Source organism: Humulus lupulus, chromosome 6, assembly GCF_963169125.1.
Source record: "Humulus lupulus chromosome 6, drHumLupu1.1, whole genome shotgun sequence".
NCBI lineage: Eukaryota > Viridiplantae > Streptophyta > Magnoliopsida > Rosales > Cannabaceae > Humulus > Humulus lupulus.
The window spans coordinates 18,889,650-18,910,172 of NC_084798.1; the positions used below are offsets into that span (position 1 = coordinate 18,889,650).

Consider the following 20,523-nt stretch of genomic DNA (forward strand, 5'->3'; position numbering starts at 1 on the left):
CTTCGGGAGGGGTTACGCACCTGAGTAACGGCATGGAATATCCCCTTCGGTATAGCCTTCCATCCATAATTGTGTAACGGGGAAGTTGATACATCAACTTTCGAGCTTGGCTCCGTTCTTTTGGAAGAACTCCGTTTTCGAGATAATCAACTATGGGGGTCATCCAGGTCGGCTCTATTTCGATCATACACACATCTTTCTCTTTTGGCTCGTTAATGCTAGGTGCTGATAGATGTTCTATGGGCACAACATTCAGCTCTTCGTTTTTGAGGGACGTGGCGAGTCGAGCTAAGGCATCTGCATTCGAGTTCTGCTCGCGGGGAACTTGTTCGATTGTATAGAATTCGAAACACTCTAACTGTAACGCCCTGGTTACCCCAGAACAGTTACGGTGAACGGTGAACCGGAAATTTGACTCGCTACCCGAGTCCTTTGGTTAAAAACGTGATCTAGGTACCATTAACAGGTTAAGGTGAAAAACCAATAAAAAAGGAAAGGGTACATTTCATTAAGTAAATAAACTGCTCATGAGCCTTTTAAAATGTTTACAAGTAGTTCGTAATACAAAGGAGTCGCTACAGTTCCAAATTTACAATCCCCGACGGCCTAAGCGGCAAAAATAGGGTAAACCCCTAGTCCCTCTGAGAACTCCTTGACCGTGGCAGTCAAGCGGCCCTGTATGTACATTACATCGCCCAAGCCCTCCACTCAAGGCTGGCCAAGCTTTTCCTTTCCTTTACCTGCACCACATAGCACCCATGAGCCAAGGCCCAACAAGAAAACATAATAAAACATGATGTAATATCAACAGCGATCATAATAACCATTCAGGACTAACAGTCCCACAAATAGGTGACAATAGCCAAAAGTCACAGTAATGAGCATCGCTCCCTCTAGCCATGTGACGATAGGGTCACCAGGGCTTAACTGATAGGTGATTCTTTCATAAGCTTGTTCAGGACAGGTGCATGGTGATTGGTCACCAACATAACCTTCCTCACGACTCTAGAGTCGAAACTATGGACAACGTCCCTTAGCCTTGTGACAGACAGTCACCGGGGTCATATACCTTGGCTATAATCATCTGGTCGTAGACCAGGCAAGCACTTGTAAGTTTCTTGACCCTAGGGTTGGTCTGGCATTAATGCTATAGAGCCATTCAATGCATGATTCTCGACTTTAAAGTCGGTCCCTGACTAGTCAGTGTCTCAAGCAGGTAATCAGCGTTCAATAGCATTTAATATGCAATCCATGTCCACATATATCAACCAGCATGCCTCAAATATCAAACCATACATGCCATATATCTACACAGGGTGCAACTGTAATCATACACTGTTTTCTTACCTCTGGTTCGAGTGAGAATTATAATATGAACGACCCCTGAGAACGATCAACCTTTAAAATCCTCGAAGGTCACCTGGTCATAACCAAATTATAGAATTTATCAATAAAAATGGTAACCGAGGGTTCCCAAACCAAATCCCAGCCCCCGAGACCTCAAATACTACCCAACCGGGTACTAGGTTCAACCCCGAGGCCTATGGTTTGAATCCCCGAGCCAAAAACCTCATTTTAGAAAAATTGGCCTTAAGGGCCGCAGCCCCCCCCCCCCCTCTGCTGCGCCGCGGCGCGCCTCCAGACAGAGAGGCTCCCTGCCTGCCAAACGCCAAGGGCCGCAGCGCTCCCCTGCTGCGCCGCGGTGCTCAGCCCAGAATGGCTAAGTCGGCCACACGAACCAGTTTTTCTCCCTGTACAATTCCCTCTCAAACCAGACCTTTAAACCCTCATAGAACCTCTTCCTAACACATAATTGAACCCCCAAACAACACCCTTAGCTTACTCACATCAAACCCCAATCAAACTAACACTAAAACCCCCTTTGATTCACACTTTCCACATCAAAACCCATGACTGAAAAGCTAAAACGAAAACAGAGCATAGCTTAAGTTCAGTGATCAAAACTTACCTCAAAACCTGTTTTGAACTCCCACACAAGCAGAACCAAGTCTACCAACTCAGCCTTGAAGTTCCTTAGCTTGATATCCCACCTAGAACTCAAAACTCTCAAAGAAGGCAATGGAGAAGATGAAGCTAGGAGAAGGTACGGGAATGAAGAAGCAAACCCCTGTTTTACTCTGTTTATTCCACAGCTTCTAAGCCACTTAAGTCACATATATCCTCCCAAAAAGACCAAAATACCCTTGTGTCATCCTAAGCTTTTTAAACCTACTCAAGGGCAAAATTGGTACTTCCCGCTTAACCCGTTAATTATATTTAACGCTTCCCAATTCCCGCTAATCTCAATATCCTTAAACACCAATAATTCACATCCCGTTACCCTAAAATCCCCGGTAACGCTATAGCCATTAATAACACCCCGAGACTCACCCCGAGCCTTGATCTCAAACCTGTTATGACCAAACCGTTAAATCACGTTTAAAGATCCTCTCATGTCGGAATACTCGAACCAATCCACATTATAATGTGGTCTCACAATACATCATTATCATACAAACCAATATTCAATTATACCCTCAACGGGCCAAATTACCAGAATACCCCTGTAAACAAATGTGGACTCGCATACATGCATTTAACATCATATTATAATATAATTCTCATAAACATGCATAAACACATTTAATGGCATAATTAAACAGTTATGGCCCTCCCGGCCTACTAATCCAGCCATTAACCATAATAGGGAATCCGGGGCATTACACTAACGCGGATTTTGCCTTTTCCAAATAAGCTGCCATTCTCGTGCCGCGAGCCTGATATTCTCCCAAGATTTGATTAACCACGAGCTGGGAGTCACTGTAGCAATGTATAGCTTTAGCTTTGAGCTCGTTAGCTATACGAAGTCCCGCGAGTAAAGCCTCGTATTCAGCCTCGTTATTCGATGCTTTAAAGTAAAATCTTAGGGCGGAATGAAATCGGCTTCCTGCGGGGGTAACCAAAATGACCCCTGCCCCTGCTCCATTTTCATTTGACGAGCCGTCGACATAGAGTTTCCACAGCTCGTGGGCCGTGGTTATTACCTCGTCGTCGGCTATACCCGTACATTCCACTATAAAGTCCGCCAATGCCTGTGCTTTAATGGTCGTTCTCGGGTGGTAGGTGATCTCGAACTGTCCGAGCTCAACAGCCCATTTAAGAAGTCGACCTGAAGCCTCTGGTTTAGATAGGACTTGTCTAAGTGGTTGATCAGTCAGCACATGGATGGGATGTGCCTGAAAGTAGGGGCGGAGCTTCCGAGATGAATGAATTAGACTGAGCGCGAGTTTCTCCATCAATGGATATCTTGACTCTGCCCCCAATAATCTTTTACAGATGTAGTAAACGGGTCTCTGCACCCTCTCTTCTTCTCGGACGAGCACTGCGCTTATTGCGTGTTCGGTAGTTGAAAGGTATAGGTACAGTATTTCCCCCGTTTCAGGTTTTGACAGGATGGGTGGTTCCGCAAGGTGCTTTTTGAGCTCCTGAAAGGCCAGCTCGCATTCCTCCGTCCATTCAAACATCTTACCTCCTCTCAATAAGTTGAAAAATGGAAGACCACGATCTGTAGATTTCGAGATGAATCTGCTTAGGGCCGCCATCCTGCCAGTCAGACTTTGGACATCCTTATGCCTTCAAGGTGAGGGCATATCAATTAGGGCATTGATCTTGTTGGGGTTAGCCTCGATTCCACGAGAGTTTACAATAAAGCCCAGAAACTTTCCTGAAGATACCCCAAAAGTGCACTTCTGAGGATTTAGCTTCATGTTATACTTCTTGAGCACGCCGAAGCACTCTTCGAGGTCATCAACATGGTTCTTGTTAAGTTGAGACTTGACAAGCATGTCATCAACATAAACCTCCATGTTGTTCCCTATTTGCTCTGAAAACATCATGTTTACAAGCCGCTGGTATGTGGCTCCAGCATTCTTGAGCCCGAATGGCATGACATTGTAGCAGTATAGCCCTTTATCCGTGATGAAGCTCGTATGTTCTTGGTCGGGGGCATGCATGGGAATCTGATTATATTCAGAATAGGCATCCATGAACGACATCAGGCCGTGCCCCGCCGTGGCATCTACGAGCTGGTCAATCCTTGGTAACGGAAAATAGTCTTTTGGGCAAGCTTTGTTGAGATCCGAGTAGTCAATACAGGTTCTCCACGTCCCATTGGGCTTTACGACCAACATTGGATTGGCTACCTAGTCAGGGTAAAAGGCGTCCCTAATGAAATGGTTTGCCTTTAACCTGTCAACCTCCTCCTTCAGTGCTTTCTTTCTGTTTTTGTCCAGCTGCCTTTGCTTTTGTTGCTTTGGGGGAAAGCTTTTGTCTATGTTTAGAGCGTGGCTTGCTACATTCGGGCTTATCCCCACCATGTCGGAATGCGACCATGCGAAGACATCCTGGTTTTTCTTCAGAAAGCAAATTAATTGTTATTTCATCTCATCTGGGAGGTGTTTCCCGACCTTCACCTTTCTCAAGGGTTCAGCTTCCTCGAGCTGAATTTCTTCGAGCTCCTCTAGAGGTTCGAGGTCAATTTTCTCCTCAATCCTCGGATCAATCTCCTCGTCGATTTCTAAGACCGTTCCATCTTTATTTTGTATGATAACGAGTGCCTGAGCGCTCGTTTGCTTCTTTCCCCTCAAAGAGATGCTATAGCACTCCCTCCCCGCCAGTTGGTCCCCTTTTAATGTCCCGACACCGCTAGGGGTCGGGAACTTAAGGGCCAGATGCCTTACTGATGAAACTTCCCCCAGCCCGACCAGGGCGGGTCTCTCGAGCAGCACATTGTAGGCAGATGGCAAGTCTACCACCACGAACTCCATTATCTTGGTCACCGAGACTGGATAGTCTCCCAAGGTCACGGGGAGCTCAATGGATCCCATGCAGGCAGTTCCTTCTCCTGAAAAGCCGTACAAAGTAGTTGCACATGCCTTCAGGTCGCGAAGGGAGAGTCCCATTTTCTCGAGGGTTACTTTGTAAAGAATGTTGACTGAGCTCCCATTATCTATGAGAACTCGGTGGACTCTTTTGTTGGCGAGCTGAAGAGTAATAACCAGCGGATCATGATGTGGGAACTGAACATGGGAGGCGTCCTCCTCAGTGAAGGTTATGGGTTGTGATTCAATCCTCTGGCTTTAAGGTGCCCTAGGTTCGGGTTCATAAGGAGACCCGTCCCCTGTCTTAAGCTCGTTAACATATCTCTTTTGGGCATTCCTGCCCCCTCCTGCGAGATGAGGCCCTCCCGAGATGGTTATTACGTCCTCTCCATCTATCGGGGGGGGGGGGGGGGGGCTGTCCTCTTCCCGAGATCGAGAGTTATTATTTTGTGTCGTCGGAGGCCGGCTACTCTCTGGCTTGCGGCCGTCTGACCAGTATTATGGTTTTTGACATACTGCCGGAAGTAACCTCTCGAGATCAACCCTTCGATCTCGTCCTTCAGTTGTCGACATTCATCAGTTGTGTGCCTGATGTCTCTGTGGAACCGGCAATACTTACTAGAATCCCTCTTGGATTTTTGATTTCTCATTGGGTCCGGACGCCTGAAGGGGACCTGGTTTTCATTAGCCATGTATATGTTTTCCCGAGACTCGTTGAGCTCGGTGTGCACTTTATACACGGAGAAATACCTCTCTCCTTTCTTTTTCTTTCCTCCCTCAGCCTCGGGATTACTTCCTTCGTTCTTTTTCCTCTTGGATGGGTTCTCCGAGGCAGGCTTTGATGCCGCTGGGTCCGCCGAGGTTGAGGCAGTGTTGATGTTTATCGTTGTAGTTTCGGACTGGGAGGTCGCTTTGAGCGTCGACCTCGCTTCCTCTACATTGACAAACCTCTACGCTCGTCTGTTAAACTCGGTTATCGACCTTACCGGTTTCCCTTGCATGTCTTCCCAAAGGGCACTTCCCGGTAATACACCAGCTCGGATAGCCATGAGGTGTCCACTGTCATCCACATCCTGAGCTCGGGCTACTTCCAGATTGAATCTTGTTAAGTAACTCTTCAATGTTTCACCCGGTTGCTGCCGGACGTTAGTTAAGGTGGATGCTTCTGGTCTGACCCCTACCATTGCTCTGAACTGCTTCTTAAAGTCTTTGGACAACTGCTCCCATGATGTTATTGAGTGTCTCTTATACTTTTCGAACCAACTTTTGGCAGGTCCTGCCAATGATGTTGGAAACAACATGCACCTGAGCTCGTAACCCACGTTACTGGCTCTCATGATAGTGTTGAACGTGCTCAGGTGACTACACGGGTCGGTCTTTCCTTCAAACCTAGGGACGTGAGGAATCCGAAACCCTTGAGGAAATTGAGTGTCAGAAATATGGGGAGCAAACGGCTCGAGCTCCTCATCAGAGTCCTCATATCGACCATTTACTTGTTCATTCTTTAAAAGCCTAAAAGCTCTTTCGAGCTGATCGATTCTTTCTTGGACTGGGTCAGTAGGAGGTACTGTTTGGAATTGACTGTCATTGATCGTGATTCCAGGCTCGTGTCTCCGCGAGGGATCTCTACGCCTATTCAAGCGATCCCTCAGGTCCGGATTTGTTTGATCTCCATTCCCCCGACTCTAATTCAGATGATTGTGCAGATCGGGACGATTCTTGCGACTTCCAGTATTCTTACGACCTCGGTCATGCTTATTGACCGACCTGGTATCTTTGGAATCTTCACTGGTAAAACTCATTGCGCGGTTATTTCGAGATGGATTCTTTCCACGTCGCCTCGTCTCCGCGGTGCGAGACCGAGACGTCTGAATTTTCTCAGATGGAGCGCCTCTCCGCTCTTGGAAAGTCTCCCTGTTCCCTTGTCCATTCCCTGCACGCCCTTGATCCTGATCTCGAACAGGTTGAGTGTTTCTACGGGGCGGCGAAGGATATCTTATGGGTGACGGAGGGAACCGTATAGGCGACGGTGGCTGCCACCCTTGTCGCGGCCTAGAGGGTCCTGAATTTGCCCGAGATGGGTCAGTCGCATTCGGTGCGCTACCAGGTACCTGAGTCCGAGCCTCTGCAAGGGTTCGGTTATTCTCAGTTCCTGCAAGCACTTCCACAGGCGGGTTAGGCGGGACCCGAGCTCGGGTACTCCTCTGAGGCCTAGGAGGAGCAGATGGCTCTGCTGGCGCCGAAGGTTGAGTCGGCCTCCTTGTGGCAGCATCCTTTCGTGGACGCCCACGGGGCCTCCGGGGAGGAACATGCACGTCCCTTGGAGGAGGGACTTGGTTTTCGCGCGGAGGCGGGGGCTAAGCCACCTGCGCCTCTACGGCTATCCTAGTCAACTCCTCATTCCGTTTGTTGGCCTCTGCCAACAGCTGTTTCAACTGCCGGTTTTCCAGTTCTACAATAGGAACGTAACACTCAGAATTGTAGTACATATCCTCATCCCTTGGTGGAGGCGGTGGTCCCCGGGAATCAGAGGACCCACTTCTCTCCTCAGCATCCGGGTTCTCCATTGGTTGTTTTCCAGGACGCCTTGGGTAGTTTTCATCAGGGGTGTTCTGATTGTTTGTGGCCATGATTTTCTCAGGGATGAACGCTTAAGGCTCTCAATGAAAGCACCAAACTGTTGACGCCGTTTTTCGTCAAACAGTGAAAGAAGAGCACATAAACAATAGTTAATAATGGCCAATTGAAATAAAACAATGTAAACACACGATTTTTACGTGGTTCAGCAGTTAAATCTGCCTAGTCCACGAGTCTTTGTTATTAAACTCAAGATTATCTCTAGGAATTCTTCAAGAATGAATTCTCCAGAGTTTTCTCTCAAGGATCAGAATTTCGGTCCTTTACAATGATGCATGACCTCTCTCTTTATAGAGAAGGCTGTAGAATACTATCCCACATATTTTGGGTAGTTACTCTTTTTGTATAAATAAAATAAATGGCTTTAAATGCCTATATTCAGATATAAAAGGAAACATCCCCTGAAGACCAGGAGACGTATAACTGACCAAATAATATCCCACGATTCTAGGGGATTTACAATAATAAATGAGGATTACATCTCATATTTATAACACTTGTAGATATTCAAGGTGGTTATCGCGTATCTCTAAGGTTTTAGCCTCCCAGGTTTCCCGTCATCTATCGAGCTAGGAATATCTCCCGAGGCCACACGACTTTCGAGATCGTATGTGCGTCGAGCTCGGGACCCCTGATCCGAAGTCGTCCCTGAAGATGAGTGTGTTCCCGAAGCTATCTTTCGAGATCATGAATACTTCGAGGTCGTCTATATCCTGCAAGCTCGACATACAATCCTGGAGCATGTTTCCAACCTTATGAGTCCACTTATTTGCGAATCCAACTTTCGAGGTCATAATTAACATAGCTCGAAATCTGAGTGTAACAGTGTGTAATAAGTGTGTGCAATGAGAGTGTATATCTAGCATTACTTGTATATTATACAAGGGAGAACTTCAATGAAATATTATTATTTACTCTATATATTTTAATCGTTTAAAAAACTAAAATTGCTCCAAAACACTCTATTTATTTTCTTCTTCACACATTTAAAAAATATAGTAATAAAAAAAACGTAACTACTAACTACGCCTATATATAAATTAATACATTAAAAAAAAATATTATTTAAATTAATGAAGTAATGTATTTTACGTAAATATTGTTTTATTTTAGATATATGTGTTTTAAAAAATGTAGTTTAAAAATAGCATATATCTATAGATAAAAAAAACATAAAGAACTATTAATTAATACTTAAATATCTAACTTTATAAAAAAATAAAAAATAAAAAGGTAAAATTTCAAATTCCAAACCAAAATATATTAACAATTAAAAATATTAATAAATATACACATCAATATATATACACATGATATTAATTTGATTAAAATTTTATTTAAAGAGCTGTTTAAAAAATTTCAAATTCAAAACTAGAATATCTTAACAATTAAAAATATCAATACATATAAACATAATATTAATTTGCTTAAGAATTTATTTAGCTTCATGATTTGGCTCTCAATTAGTCAAGTGAGCAATAATCAATAATTCAAGTTTCAAGGTATTCAATCTCTCTCTCTCAATTACAAAAGACTGCGCGAAGCGCGGTTATGTTTTCTAGTTATAATATAATTAAAGAAAGGTCATTAAGGAGCTCAAATATGGCCTACTATATTTGTAAAAATAATGGAATATTATGTGTTACACCCAAATTTTGACAGTCATAAATGAGTCTCGAAATATAGGCTTGTAAAACGTAAGCTCGAAGATAACAAGATGTGACTGAACACTTGTAAAAATTTGCATAATTTCTTACTTGTTCTTGTTGGCGATCGAGCACAAGTTTAAAAGGGTCGAGCTTAAGTATCAAGCTTGTTTGTTGTAATCTAGTATTAAATCTCAATTATCATGAGATATTATGCATTTAATATATTTATTTATATTTATTTCAAATATGTATAATTGATTGTAACTTCCTTGAATTAGTGGAATATATTCTTCTAACCAGGCCTATAAAGACACACACAATATGGTACTGAAAAAACTCTGTTGAATTGCTCTGAGAAAGTTTTGAGAAAGTATTACGAATCAATAATATTGACTCGTGGACTGGGCAGATTTTAACTGCTGAACCACATAAAAATCCTACTGTTCATCTCTTATTTTCTGAATCTTTATTTAGTGCTCTTCAGATTTAAGTTCACGAAAAATGACGTTAACACTATATAATTATAAAGTTAAATATTTAAAAAAAAAATGTCTTCCTTAACTCTTAAGTTCTATTTTATAACATAATATAAAAATCTATTAAGTAAGATTATTTAAGGTAAAAGTATGATTATAATATTTATAAAGAAATTTATAACCAAAATAGTAAGTAGTTTAAAAGGTTGTACTAAAATCCCTAACTAGCTTTTTTTAGAGCAAAAATTAGTATGAAATCATGAGACATTTCATATGTTTTGTCTCTAAACGAACCTCACACAACAAGTTACTACTCATTACAAGAATCCATTAATATATATATATATATATATATAGGGTACACAATAAGATACAAAGAAAATAACATTAATAAAGAATACTCAATTTGTGGAGTCAAGTTAATCACTTCAGCCACCTAATCGAAGGTTGCAGGGTTCTTGAACCCTTTGTCAAACCCACTAGAATTCCAGCCCCAACAGCTTGATACACAACATTGTCTCTTAGAATATCATAAGAAAGTCAATTCTCGGATTGATTCTAAATTAACTAAAATTAAATATCGGAGAAAATGCTTCCCCCTTCCCATTCCCCGAACTATAACACTCGTAGATTTTTGCTCATTTCGTCCAAAATAATATCAGCTTCCTTGCGTGATAGTTAAAAAAATATTTTTATTATTTAATTGATTTTAAATTAGAAAAAATAAATAAAAATTATCTTTAAATTTATTAAACTATATAAATCCAATAAATAAAAAATCACTAAACATAAATAATATTTAATCCAAATATAATTTTAAAAAAAACTAAGCTCAATTCCAAACTAAATTATACTTTGAACTAAACTAAACTAAAATCTTTAATTTTTTACTTGATTTTTTTTCTAAATGTGTTTAATTATCTGCATTGGAAATATAGATTTTGTTGAGTTTTTAATTTAATTTAGTTTAGAAATATTGATTTTAGTTTTTTTTTTAAATTATATTTGGATTAAATTTTATATGTTTATTGATTTTTTATTTATTGGATTTTAAATAATTTAATAAATTTAAAATAAGTTTTTATTTTTTAAAATGATTTTTATTTCTTTTTTATAATTTAAAATCAATTTATTAATAAAAAAATATTTTTAAATATTTTTTTAACTGTCACATCATCAAACTATTACTATTTTTTATGGAAGGGACAAAACTCTACAAATGCTATAGATCAAGGGTATTTTTGCCAAGTGAAAAATTCAGAAGGCAAAAGTCTACAAGTACTATAGTTCGAGAGGAAAAAAATATTTTGTCCTTAAATATCTAAACGATCTTTACAAGCAAATTTATTTTTAGTAAAAATAAAGAAAAAGAAAACTTTTGTTTCAACCTATTATTTTTCTTCCTCATAGTGTAGACTCAACTTTGTCAACTCTTTGATCTCTTTTTTTGTACCTACTTAACTTCATCTTCTAAGAAGTTCAACAAATTCTCATCATATCTTCTAACAATTTCAAGAGACTCAAGCAATGCCTTCATCTTAGAACAAGTATCTAAACTGGTAGTACTTGGAAAAGATATTATTCAAAACATGTGTGAGCAACAAAACCATCTTGTGGTATTGAAGCAGAAAGTGACCATACCCAGTTTCATTGAATAACACCTTTGTGTTGTCTTCTCTCATCACTACTTCAAATTGAGCATTCGATAGACCAATAATGGTACCCTCCCTATCATTAACCAAAATAAAAATATTTCAATTTAGTATAACCACTCTAAAAACAATTCATTAGTCTCCTTAATCTTTACACCAAGTTCACTTGGATATTTGAATACTATAATTGCTTGCAATAAATCATCTAATTTGTATTTCGTATACCAAATGATGGGTATTATAATAAAAGGTTAAAATTATGGGTAAAAGTGAAAGTAGTTACGGTACTGTATTTACTTTTTAATCAATTTTATGAATAAAAGAATTTAATTTTTATAACAAAATATACCGAAACCTAAACATGGAATATGCATTCAATGGCCGTGTGGGACTTAGAATTAAATATATATCCATTTTAGTAATATGGTTTTTTTATTTTTTTCTAAAAAAATAACCATATTAGTAATCATTTTTTACTCCTTAGGTTTGATGTAATTAAAAAAGAAAAAAATTATACTTTGCCTTACATAACAAAATAAAAGGACCTCTGGTTGTTTTTCTTAAAACAACTTTCATGAGGTTTCTGAGAAAATTTTAAATGGAAGATAAGAATGTACAGCTGCAAAGTAGTGTGATTCCAATAAGTTGAAGTTACAAGTGGATGTTACACACTTCAATAACCTTTGGTATCACATTGACCTTACAAAACTATTTCCCCTAAAGAACTTTCAACAACTAAAACTCATGTACACTTTTATTCCAAGTTAGTGAGCTGAAATTAGAAAACTACCTCAGTTTAAACTAGAGTCTCACTTTTGTACATTATAGCAGGAACTACCTGGAAAAGAAAATGTACATAAACAAAGTTATGAATAAACAATCAAAGTATTTAATCAATAGGAAATCAAGAGAGGTTAGAAGGAAGCATGAGGGTACTAACCTTTTGTACAGAACCTTTATATTCTCCGCCAGGGCCCGACTGTCTTCCAAGAACTCATCGTCACAGTCCTTGACATCGACAGTCTGCACTTTGAAATCCCGATACCCGCAGTATTCGTTCCATTCGAACCACATCTTGGAGATCAATTCCTTTTTGAAACAAGCGTGATGGTCTTCCTCTTCAGGCGAGTTAGCAGCGACCAATCTATATGTGACCACTTTCTTTGTCTGCCCTGGACGAAATGCACGCCCAATGGCTTGACGGGTCACGGATGGATTCAAGTGAACATCTAGAATTATAATTCTTGATGCTCCAACAAGAGAAATTCCCTCTCCACATGCTTTAATTGAACCAAAGAAAACCTTGGCAGTTGAGGAGTTGTTGAAGCGTTCCATAGACCACTCTCGTTGCTCGCTACTTGACTCACCTGAGATGACAAACATTTCCCTTCCAGTACACCAACCCTTCGCTTTTATAGCTAATCTCTCTAAAAATTTCAAAGGTACTAGGTACTGACTGAAAACCAGCAGCTTCTCCTTCTTAGCCTCGCACAAACTTAGCATATTTAGAAAAAACTTCGCCTTTACTCCATCTTCTAAGTCTATTTGTTCTAGCAACTCATCCATCTTGTCATCAGATGCGGTCCAGTTATCAGAAAATGATTGTAACTTGGGATGCAGATAAACAGCACTTCCAACCGAACTTGCTTTGAACTTTCTTGATAACTTTTTTATTTTTCCAACTTCTCGTTCCTGCTTGGAGCTGAGGTTGAGTACTACTGTGAAATCAATTAGTCCAGGTAGCTCATCCAGAAAATCACCTTTATAGTAGTGAAGGACTTTGCTGGTCATCTCACGCAGGTCGTGTATAACTGACACTTTCCTTCTGAAATCTGTATCTTTCTGTAGAGTATCCTCCACTAAATCATAGAAAACCGCATCACCACCACTTTTGATGTTCTTCCTAATACCCGATATAACAACCTTACTCATGATACGCTTGACAATGGGACGAGATGTTTCCATTCTCAAAAACTTCGGTCGAACAAGATTCAAGACATTGAACACCTCTTTGACATGGTTCTGATAAAGTGTTCCTGAAAGCACTACTTTCCTGGGTGTCTGCACCTTGGCCAGAGATTGCAAGACATCTGTATTCTCATTTCTTGGAGTATGTCCTTCGTCGAGAATAAGAATTGATGGAGCCCTAAGCAGTATCTCACAACACGAAGTTGATGCCTCACTGTTTTCCAGATCACAAATAATTGAGGAAAACTGTTTGTAACCCAAGAAAAGGATGCTTTTCTTTTCTACCCACTGTTTCAATACCTCTAATTGCTGGTATCGGTTATCTGCTTTCACAGTGTAAAAGTCAAACAATGGAATATCCTCTATCTGCCATCTCTGGAACTCTTTCTTCCATGTGCTCAGGATTCCTTTGGGAAGAATAACTAGGGGTCTGGCACTCGGATACTTGGCGAGGAAACTTTGAACAAAACTGATTATCATGAATGTCTTTCCTGATCCAGGCGCATGGGCCAAGATGCAACCCCCAGGATTATCACCCACCAAATTGCTGATGAGAAAATTGAAACCCTCCACTTGGTGAGGTTTCATTTGCTTCATATGCCTGGGGTGGGCATACACTTCATCAATTATCAAATCGTCATCAGATAAGTTAAGTCCATCTATTCCAGCTGATTCTCTGTCTTTTGATCTACGAGAGTCAGTCACGTAAGTACGAGAGCTTTTCACCTGCAATAAGATGATTAAATAGCATGATGAAATAAGAGGACATGTTGAATATAAAAAAAGGAATTCAAGACAAATTTACTGCAGAATTAAACTACACAACTATTGGAAACAAAACCAATAGTGCAAAAGATTTAAATATTTGAAGAAAAAAGCACAGAAATGATATGACACTAATACAAAGACCAAACTATCACTGACAACAGTTTTGATTTTCCAAATTTGCTGCTTTTTGTTGACTGTTCAAATTTTTAATCTATAATTTCATCTGTTTTTGCTAACTGTACATGAAAACGCTAGCAATAGTGTGAACTAGGAAAAATACAGACCAATAGAAGCAATTAGAGGAAATCAGTTTACTTCAAACATAGCGAAGCCTAAATTTCCCGAGCAGAAATATCTGGGAAAATCTGTTATTTTTTTTTAGAAGGAAATGCTTTAGAATAGCATGAAGAGTTTGATAAACTTTTGGTAACAGGTAACTAAAATATTGAGTGCTCCTTCAGATTATCATTGTTAACTTTATACACTTCACAAATGACCCCTAGGAAATAGACTATGAATAGTTCAGTTATTACAGGCACGTTGCCAGTTTGGGGCCAGTGGGGTCTTAAGTTAAACTCCCATTGGAAACGGAACAAAATTAAAAACTAAACTCACAAATATATAAACTATATTGCACATGTTGTTTTACAAAAAAAAATATATATTCTTAATTTAAGAAATAAGTAGCCTAGGCCAAGAGGCTCACCCTCAGAAAGGCACAAAAGCTGAAGTTGACCAAAATTTAAGAAAAGTCTTGAATTGGATTAAATGGATATGAATAAATAAAACATTATTTAATATTCTGAAGTTTATATTTAAGCTAGTTCGGAATCTAGTTTCCATGAGCAAATAAACTAGATAAGAGAGAAACTTTTACACATTAGTTGCACATGCCATTAGAGAAGCTAGTATTATAAACAGAAAACTGAGCCATTGTTTATCAAACATCAATTTTCTAACAACTGTTCTGCAAAAGCTTCAGGTTATCTTTTCTCATGATAGGTTGCAAACAGAAGGGACAATCCAGTTTTGAGACCCTATGTGAAACAAATGCATTTACATGTAGCAATGAACGTGAATGCTCATAACTAAAGGTTACCTTCATGTACTGGAACTCAAATATTTTTTCGATTTCTTTGTCAATAACTCCACAAATCCGGCAAACGTACCCAATATCATCCTTTAAGACAAAAGAATGATCACAGGATTCATTTTTTTCTTTCTCTCGTTCACCTGATGAAGGATCTGTAGCAACATCCTACAAGCAGCATCATAACAGAAAAAATAAACTTACTAATTTAAAAAAAATTATATATGTGAAAGTTTGCAAAGCAATGAAACATTTTAGAGTAAGCACTGAACATAGGACAGAGAAAAGATCGTCCAAGTTTTTCTGTCAGTTTTACCCTTTAGCTCCCCATGCTTTTCAAAATGTAGATTTTGGAAGCATACACAGATACTTTAAATTATCTAATTTGAAGGAGTGCCGGTTTTGTGTACTACCCCGAAACATTTAAAAGACATGGACCATATAAAAACAAAGAAAAGAAGTCTTGAAACAAATTACAAAGTAGAAAACAAAAACCAAAATATTAAATTTTCAAGAACCATATATACTGAAAACAGTCCATTTCCTATTGCAATTAATTTTTGTAATGATACCTTGGAAACTTCTAATGCCATTGACATTTCATTCCAAATATTCTCAAGCCCATCATCCTCAGGACTACTGTCATGATCACCATCATCTTCTACACCAAGATAAACACCACTATCTGTCTTAATTTCAGCATCAGTTTTTCCACAAAGAATAGCATCTTCTACATGTTTTCTATCTGTAAGTTTCCTAACCTGCAGCAACATCCCTAGCATTAATTTTGACAGATGTGATCAAATGTCAAGCTACCTCTATTTCCACAACATATGAATCATAAATTACCTCTATTTCCTTGGTGAAAATTTCTCCAGGTTGTTGATTTAAGGAAACATTTAGAAAATGATATGAAGGTGTGTAATCTTTTTTGTCTTCCTCATCAGAATCAATAGTTATGATAGCCAATGATGTTGTTGGTGTGCCACTAGTGACACAATCATCCTCCAAATCAATGACATTGTCACGTGCTATGGCCAACGGAGTTGGTTGTTGATTTGCCAACTTAGAAGCCCCATCATCATCAACCTTGTCCTTTTTCAAATCAAAGTACTGATTAAGAAGTGTTGGGTACTTTTCAAAATACGGGTACAAAGTTTGCATCTTTGGAGCAAAAAGGGCTTCTATATCTTTCGTGACACTTCCAAACTTACCACAATCTAACCGATCAATCATCTTCTGAATGGCAAAGGGATCAGAAAAATCTATTACTTTTGGCGAAGTAGGTTTTGGTTTCTTCAGCACAGTTTCATCACCCAAACTCGAAGTGAAGGCTGTGCCATCTTCATATTTTCCATCAATAGAAAATCTAGGTCGTTTATGATCCATAGAGTAGAATTCTGACAACAAAATCAAAGGTCACAAAAAAATAACAAAATTTACAACCATAAATAACTATACTAAAATGATAACACTACATGCTAAAAATCACAAGTAAATAAATAAGACTCTAGCTAGGAAAGTAAAAGCACCTATACTTTTGATGAGGCGGAAAAAAAATGAAATATAAAGAATTCCATTTTCTCATGTTTGTATTGAATCAATAAATTAAGAATTCTTTTTCTAAAACAATGTAGTATAATTTTTTAAAATTTACAACAATTGTAAATATCTACAAAAGAAAAAAAATTAAAAAAGTCAATTACCAAATTTGTGAAAAATATTTTCAACAAGGCCTAAAGTTCTAATTGCAAACCCAAGGGAAAAATGCCATGTGAGTATACCTAATTCTCTGAAACTTCTTCGGGGCATTATCTATTTTTACAAAAATAAAAAAGAATGGCAGAGTAAATCACAGCGCAGATAGCACCAAAGCCATAAATAATTTTCAAAGAGACTAAAAGGTAACACCATATATATTGCACCTAAAGTCAAAGCTCCATGAATCGTTGGTTCTTATTATCTCTAAACCTAATGATATGCAAACTTAAAACATCACAAACTCTCAAAAAACAAAACGATGCAAATCACATTAAGGTGCAATAATTTATGATAATGTCAGATTGTCAACGGAATCAAATTAAAAACTAATGCAGCTCAAACAAGAACTTATCTCAAAAAAAATATATATCTACAATGATTTTCAGAAGCAACTTCCGCCATTTTTAAGAACTGCACTTGCGAACAAGGGTCCAGCAGAGGCATGCGCGTGGCCCAATTGCTATAATATACATGTAAGAATGTTTGTTTACACTACTACAAATATTCATATATTCCAAAACAAAATAATTCCAAAAAGCAAAAGAAAAAATCTAACGTAGTCTACAACACCCGAAAAACAGTGATTTAATAAGAAAATTAAGAAGAAAAAGATAATCTGATCAATTTTCTCTACCAAAATTTGAGCTCATTTTTGCTGCAGAGAATGGTGGTCATGACCCAGCTGGAGCCTGGAGCGGCGAAGAGAGATAATTTAGGGTTTTTCTTTTTTTCCTTCTTTTGGTGAGAATTTGAGAGAGAAAACAATGGAGGAAGAAGCAGTGTGTTTGGGTTTAGTCGACGATGGAAATGGAAATGGAATTGGACAAGTGTAAGTAAGAGAGGTGAAGATTTTTGAGTCTGTTATAGACAGAGCAGTGTGATTATTGATTACGGTTTTCTTTTCCTGCTCTCCACTTTTTACCTTGTGTAATAATTAGGTAATATTTAACCGGAACTATGGCTTTTGCAGAGTTTTGCCCTAATTTTTTTTTTTTGGGCAAAAATTTCTCATGAACTAAAACAATTATTATAAATGAATTTATTATATTACATTTCCTTTATTTTTTTAAACAATTTTTTCATGTAGCACCGATGTTGCGTTAATATGGCAGAATTCGATAATCTTATCAGGCAAATATATATACATAAATGACAAATTTTAAAAATATGTAACTGCATTTTTAGAATTAATTTTTGTATGTTTATTGTCAATAAACTTGATTTTTACTAACTTCAGTTAGTTAAATAGATCATTGTACTGTAACTATACATGTGGCATGTAGCTACATTGTAAATTGCTTTAAAAAATGAACAGAGTGTAACAAAAATGACATGTTTGTAATGATTTTCATAGTTGAGGGGTATTTTTGCCACAAAAAATAATTCAGGGGCAAAACTCTACAATTGCTATAGTTTAGGAGAGAAAATTACTATTTGTCCAATAGGTTTCAAAAGTTGAGGTATTTTTTTATAAAAAAAAAAAAGTTATATATAAAAGAATAAATAACATTTTTGACTTTGGAATTTTTGACACTACTAAATTGTGCATCCTAAAATATATGGTCCGTTAAAATTTCTACTTGAACTATTGATACTATCAAATTGTGCCCATGTTACGATTTGCATAAAATAATTAGCATTTTTGCCCCCCCCCCGAACTTTGACAACTACCAAATTGTGCCCTATTTAATTATAAAAAAATTAAAATCTATTTTTCTATTAGTTCTTAAAAAATTAAAGAAAAATTATTAAAAAATTCAATAAAAAACTAAATTATTTAAAATTTATTTTAAATACATTTTAAATACATTTAAGTTTTAAAATATTTTTTAAAAGAAAAACTAAATTATTACAAATAAAAAAAGCATATTCCCTTATTCTTCTTTATTCTTGTTATCCCCAAGACTTAAGTTCAATGACATGACACTCATAAGTGACACGTGGCAATGCATGGGCATCAAGTGGTACAATAATGGTCAATGAACGTATTGGCCAAGAGAAGTCTAAGGGTTAGAAGATGACCTGCAGAGTCATCATTTCACTGGTCGGAAGAACATGGGCCAAAAATATGGTTTAATCTAGTCAGGAGGTGATTTACCCGACCAGGTAAGAATTTACTTGGGCATGGAGTGTCTTACCCGACCAGCAACATCAGAAGGGATGTTTACCTGACCAACTACATCAAAAGGAAGATTTAACCGACCGGATATGTCAGAGTCTTAAGAGTTAGCTGCCCAATGACTTTTTTACGAATCTCAATAACAACTACAACCTGAATTGCTTGTAACTACCGCGCGAATCTCTCAGATATCCCGAAGTAGTAGCCACGTTGTTGTAATCTGGATTTGTCTATTATTTTATTTAAAATTGGTTAAAACAACCAAGGACTCAGTCAAAACGGGAGATATTTCATGTACGATCTATGAGCTTATAAATAAAAAGCTCATCGCATCATTTGAGGGGACTTTTTGAAACTTTGACTGGGAGATTTCTTGAGACATTTTCTCAGAGAACTTAGAGATAGAAACATTGTATTTTTTGACTTATTCTTAAGAAACTCAGTTGGCTCAGGTTTATTTGATCTTAAGTATAAGTTCATATATTACAACTCAAAGTGGATTAGGCTATTACCAATAAACTGGGGCTGAACCATTATAAAATTGGTCGTGTCGTTTTATTTTCTCTTCAAGGCTACTAGGATTATTGTTGTTTTTGCGTCTACTCGCAGTTGGCCAAAATCATGGTCAACATTTTTTGTGCTTTCACTGAGAGCCTGAATAGAAGAAACACATTACCATCCTACCATTATGGCGCCCAAGAAGCCCAGTGTATCAACTACTGTTTAACGCCCAAACGTGACTTTCACTTAGCAGTTGTCGTAGTATAGATCGGGCGGTCGATTCCACAAGGAGACAAAGAAATAAAATTAATCAATAAATAAATGTTAGAGATAAATAATGTGAGGAAAATAGAACAAATGATATTTTTGTTGTTTTTGAAATTTAAAGATTAGAAATAAAGATAGAATAAAGTGTGATGTAACAATAGGTAACAAGTAGGAAGGATCAAGAGTCACCAATATGCATACTTATTTATTTGGATATTTGATTCACAAAAGTTATACAAATGAGAAGTTCACATCCCAACTATTCATTTGGAAGATTTAACATTAAAGCACAAATATATTTTACAAAAATGTATTCAAGTGATTATTATTCTTTACCATGGAAAGATGAGATAAATCTTATGAGAAATCTAAAAATGACATTATACCATTGGCAATAATGCAATAAAAGATTGGACATAAAACCTAACACAAATATTACTTTTACTATTTATAAAATACATAGAAAGAGCATGACTAATTCTATATAGATTTTAGTAAAAGTGAATATATATGAATGAGATGGAGAAAATGATAAAGATATTATCTATATTATTTTCACTAATTTGATAATACATAGAAAGTGCATGACAAAATCTATATACTATTAGTAAACATAAATATAAATAACAAGATGAAGAAGTAGAGATGAAAGAAAATAAATCACTCAAATATATAAACTTTAAGCACATGGTGTATCAAAAATACCAAACAAAGTCATAGTGCATATAGGATCATCCTAACCTTCCCAAGAAGGT

The 20,523-nt window shown here is 37.6% G+C and overlaps 1 protein-coding gene across 1 annotated transcript; it reads right to left on the bottom strand.

The window, feature by feature from the left end:
• Nucleotides 1–11,822: 11,822 nt before the first annotated feature.
• LOC133781801 (protein CHROMATIN REMODELING 35-like) lies at nucleotides 11,823–17,804 on the bottom strand. The gene is made up of 6 exons (XM_062220879.1): nucleotides 17,516–17,804; nucleotides 15,970–16,520; nucleotides 15,693–15,881; nucleotides 15,130–15,288; nucleotides 12,235–13,988; nucleotides 11,823–12,132 (listed from the first exon to the last, which is right to left on the bottom strand). Exons 1-6 carry the CDS (start codon nucleotides 17,529–17,531, stop codon nucleotides 12,129–12,131), a joined length of 2,673 nt encoding a protein of 890 aa, XP_062076863.1. The 5' UTR covers nucleotides 17,532–17,804; the 3' UTR covers nucleotides 11,823–12,128.
• Between the last annotated feature and the right edge of the window lie 2,719 nt (nucleotides 17,805–20,523).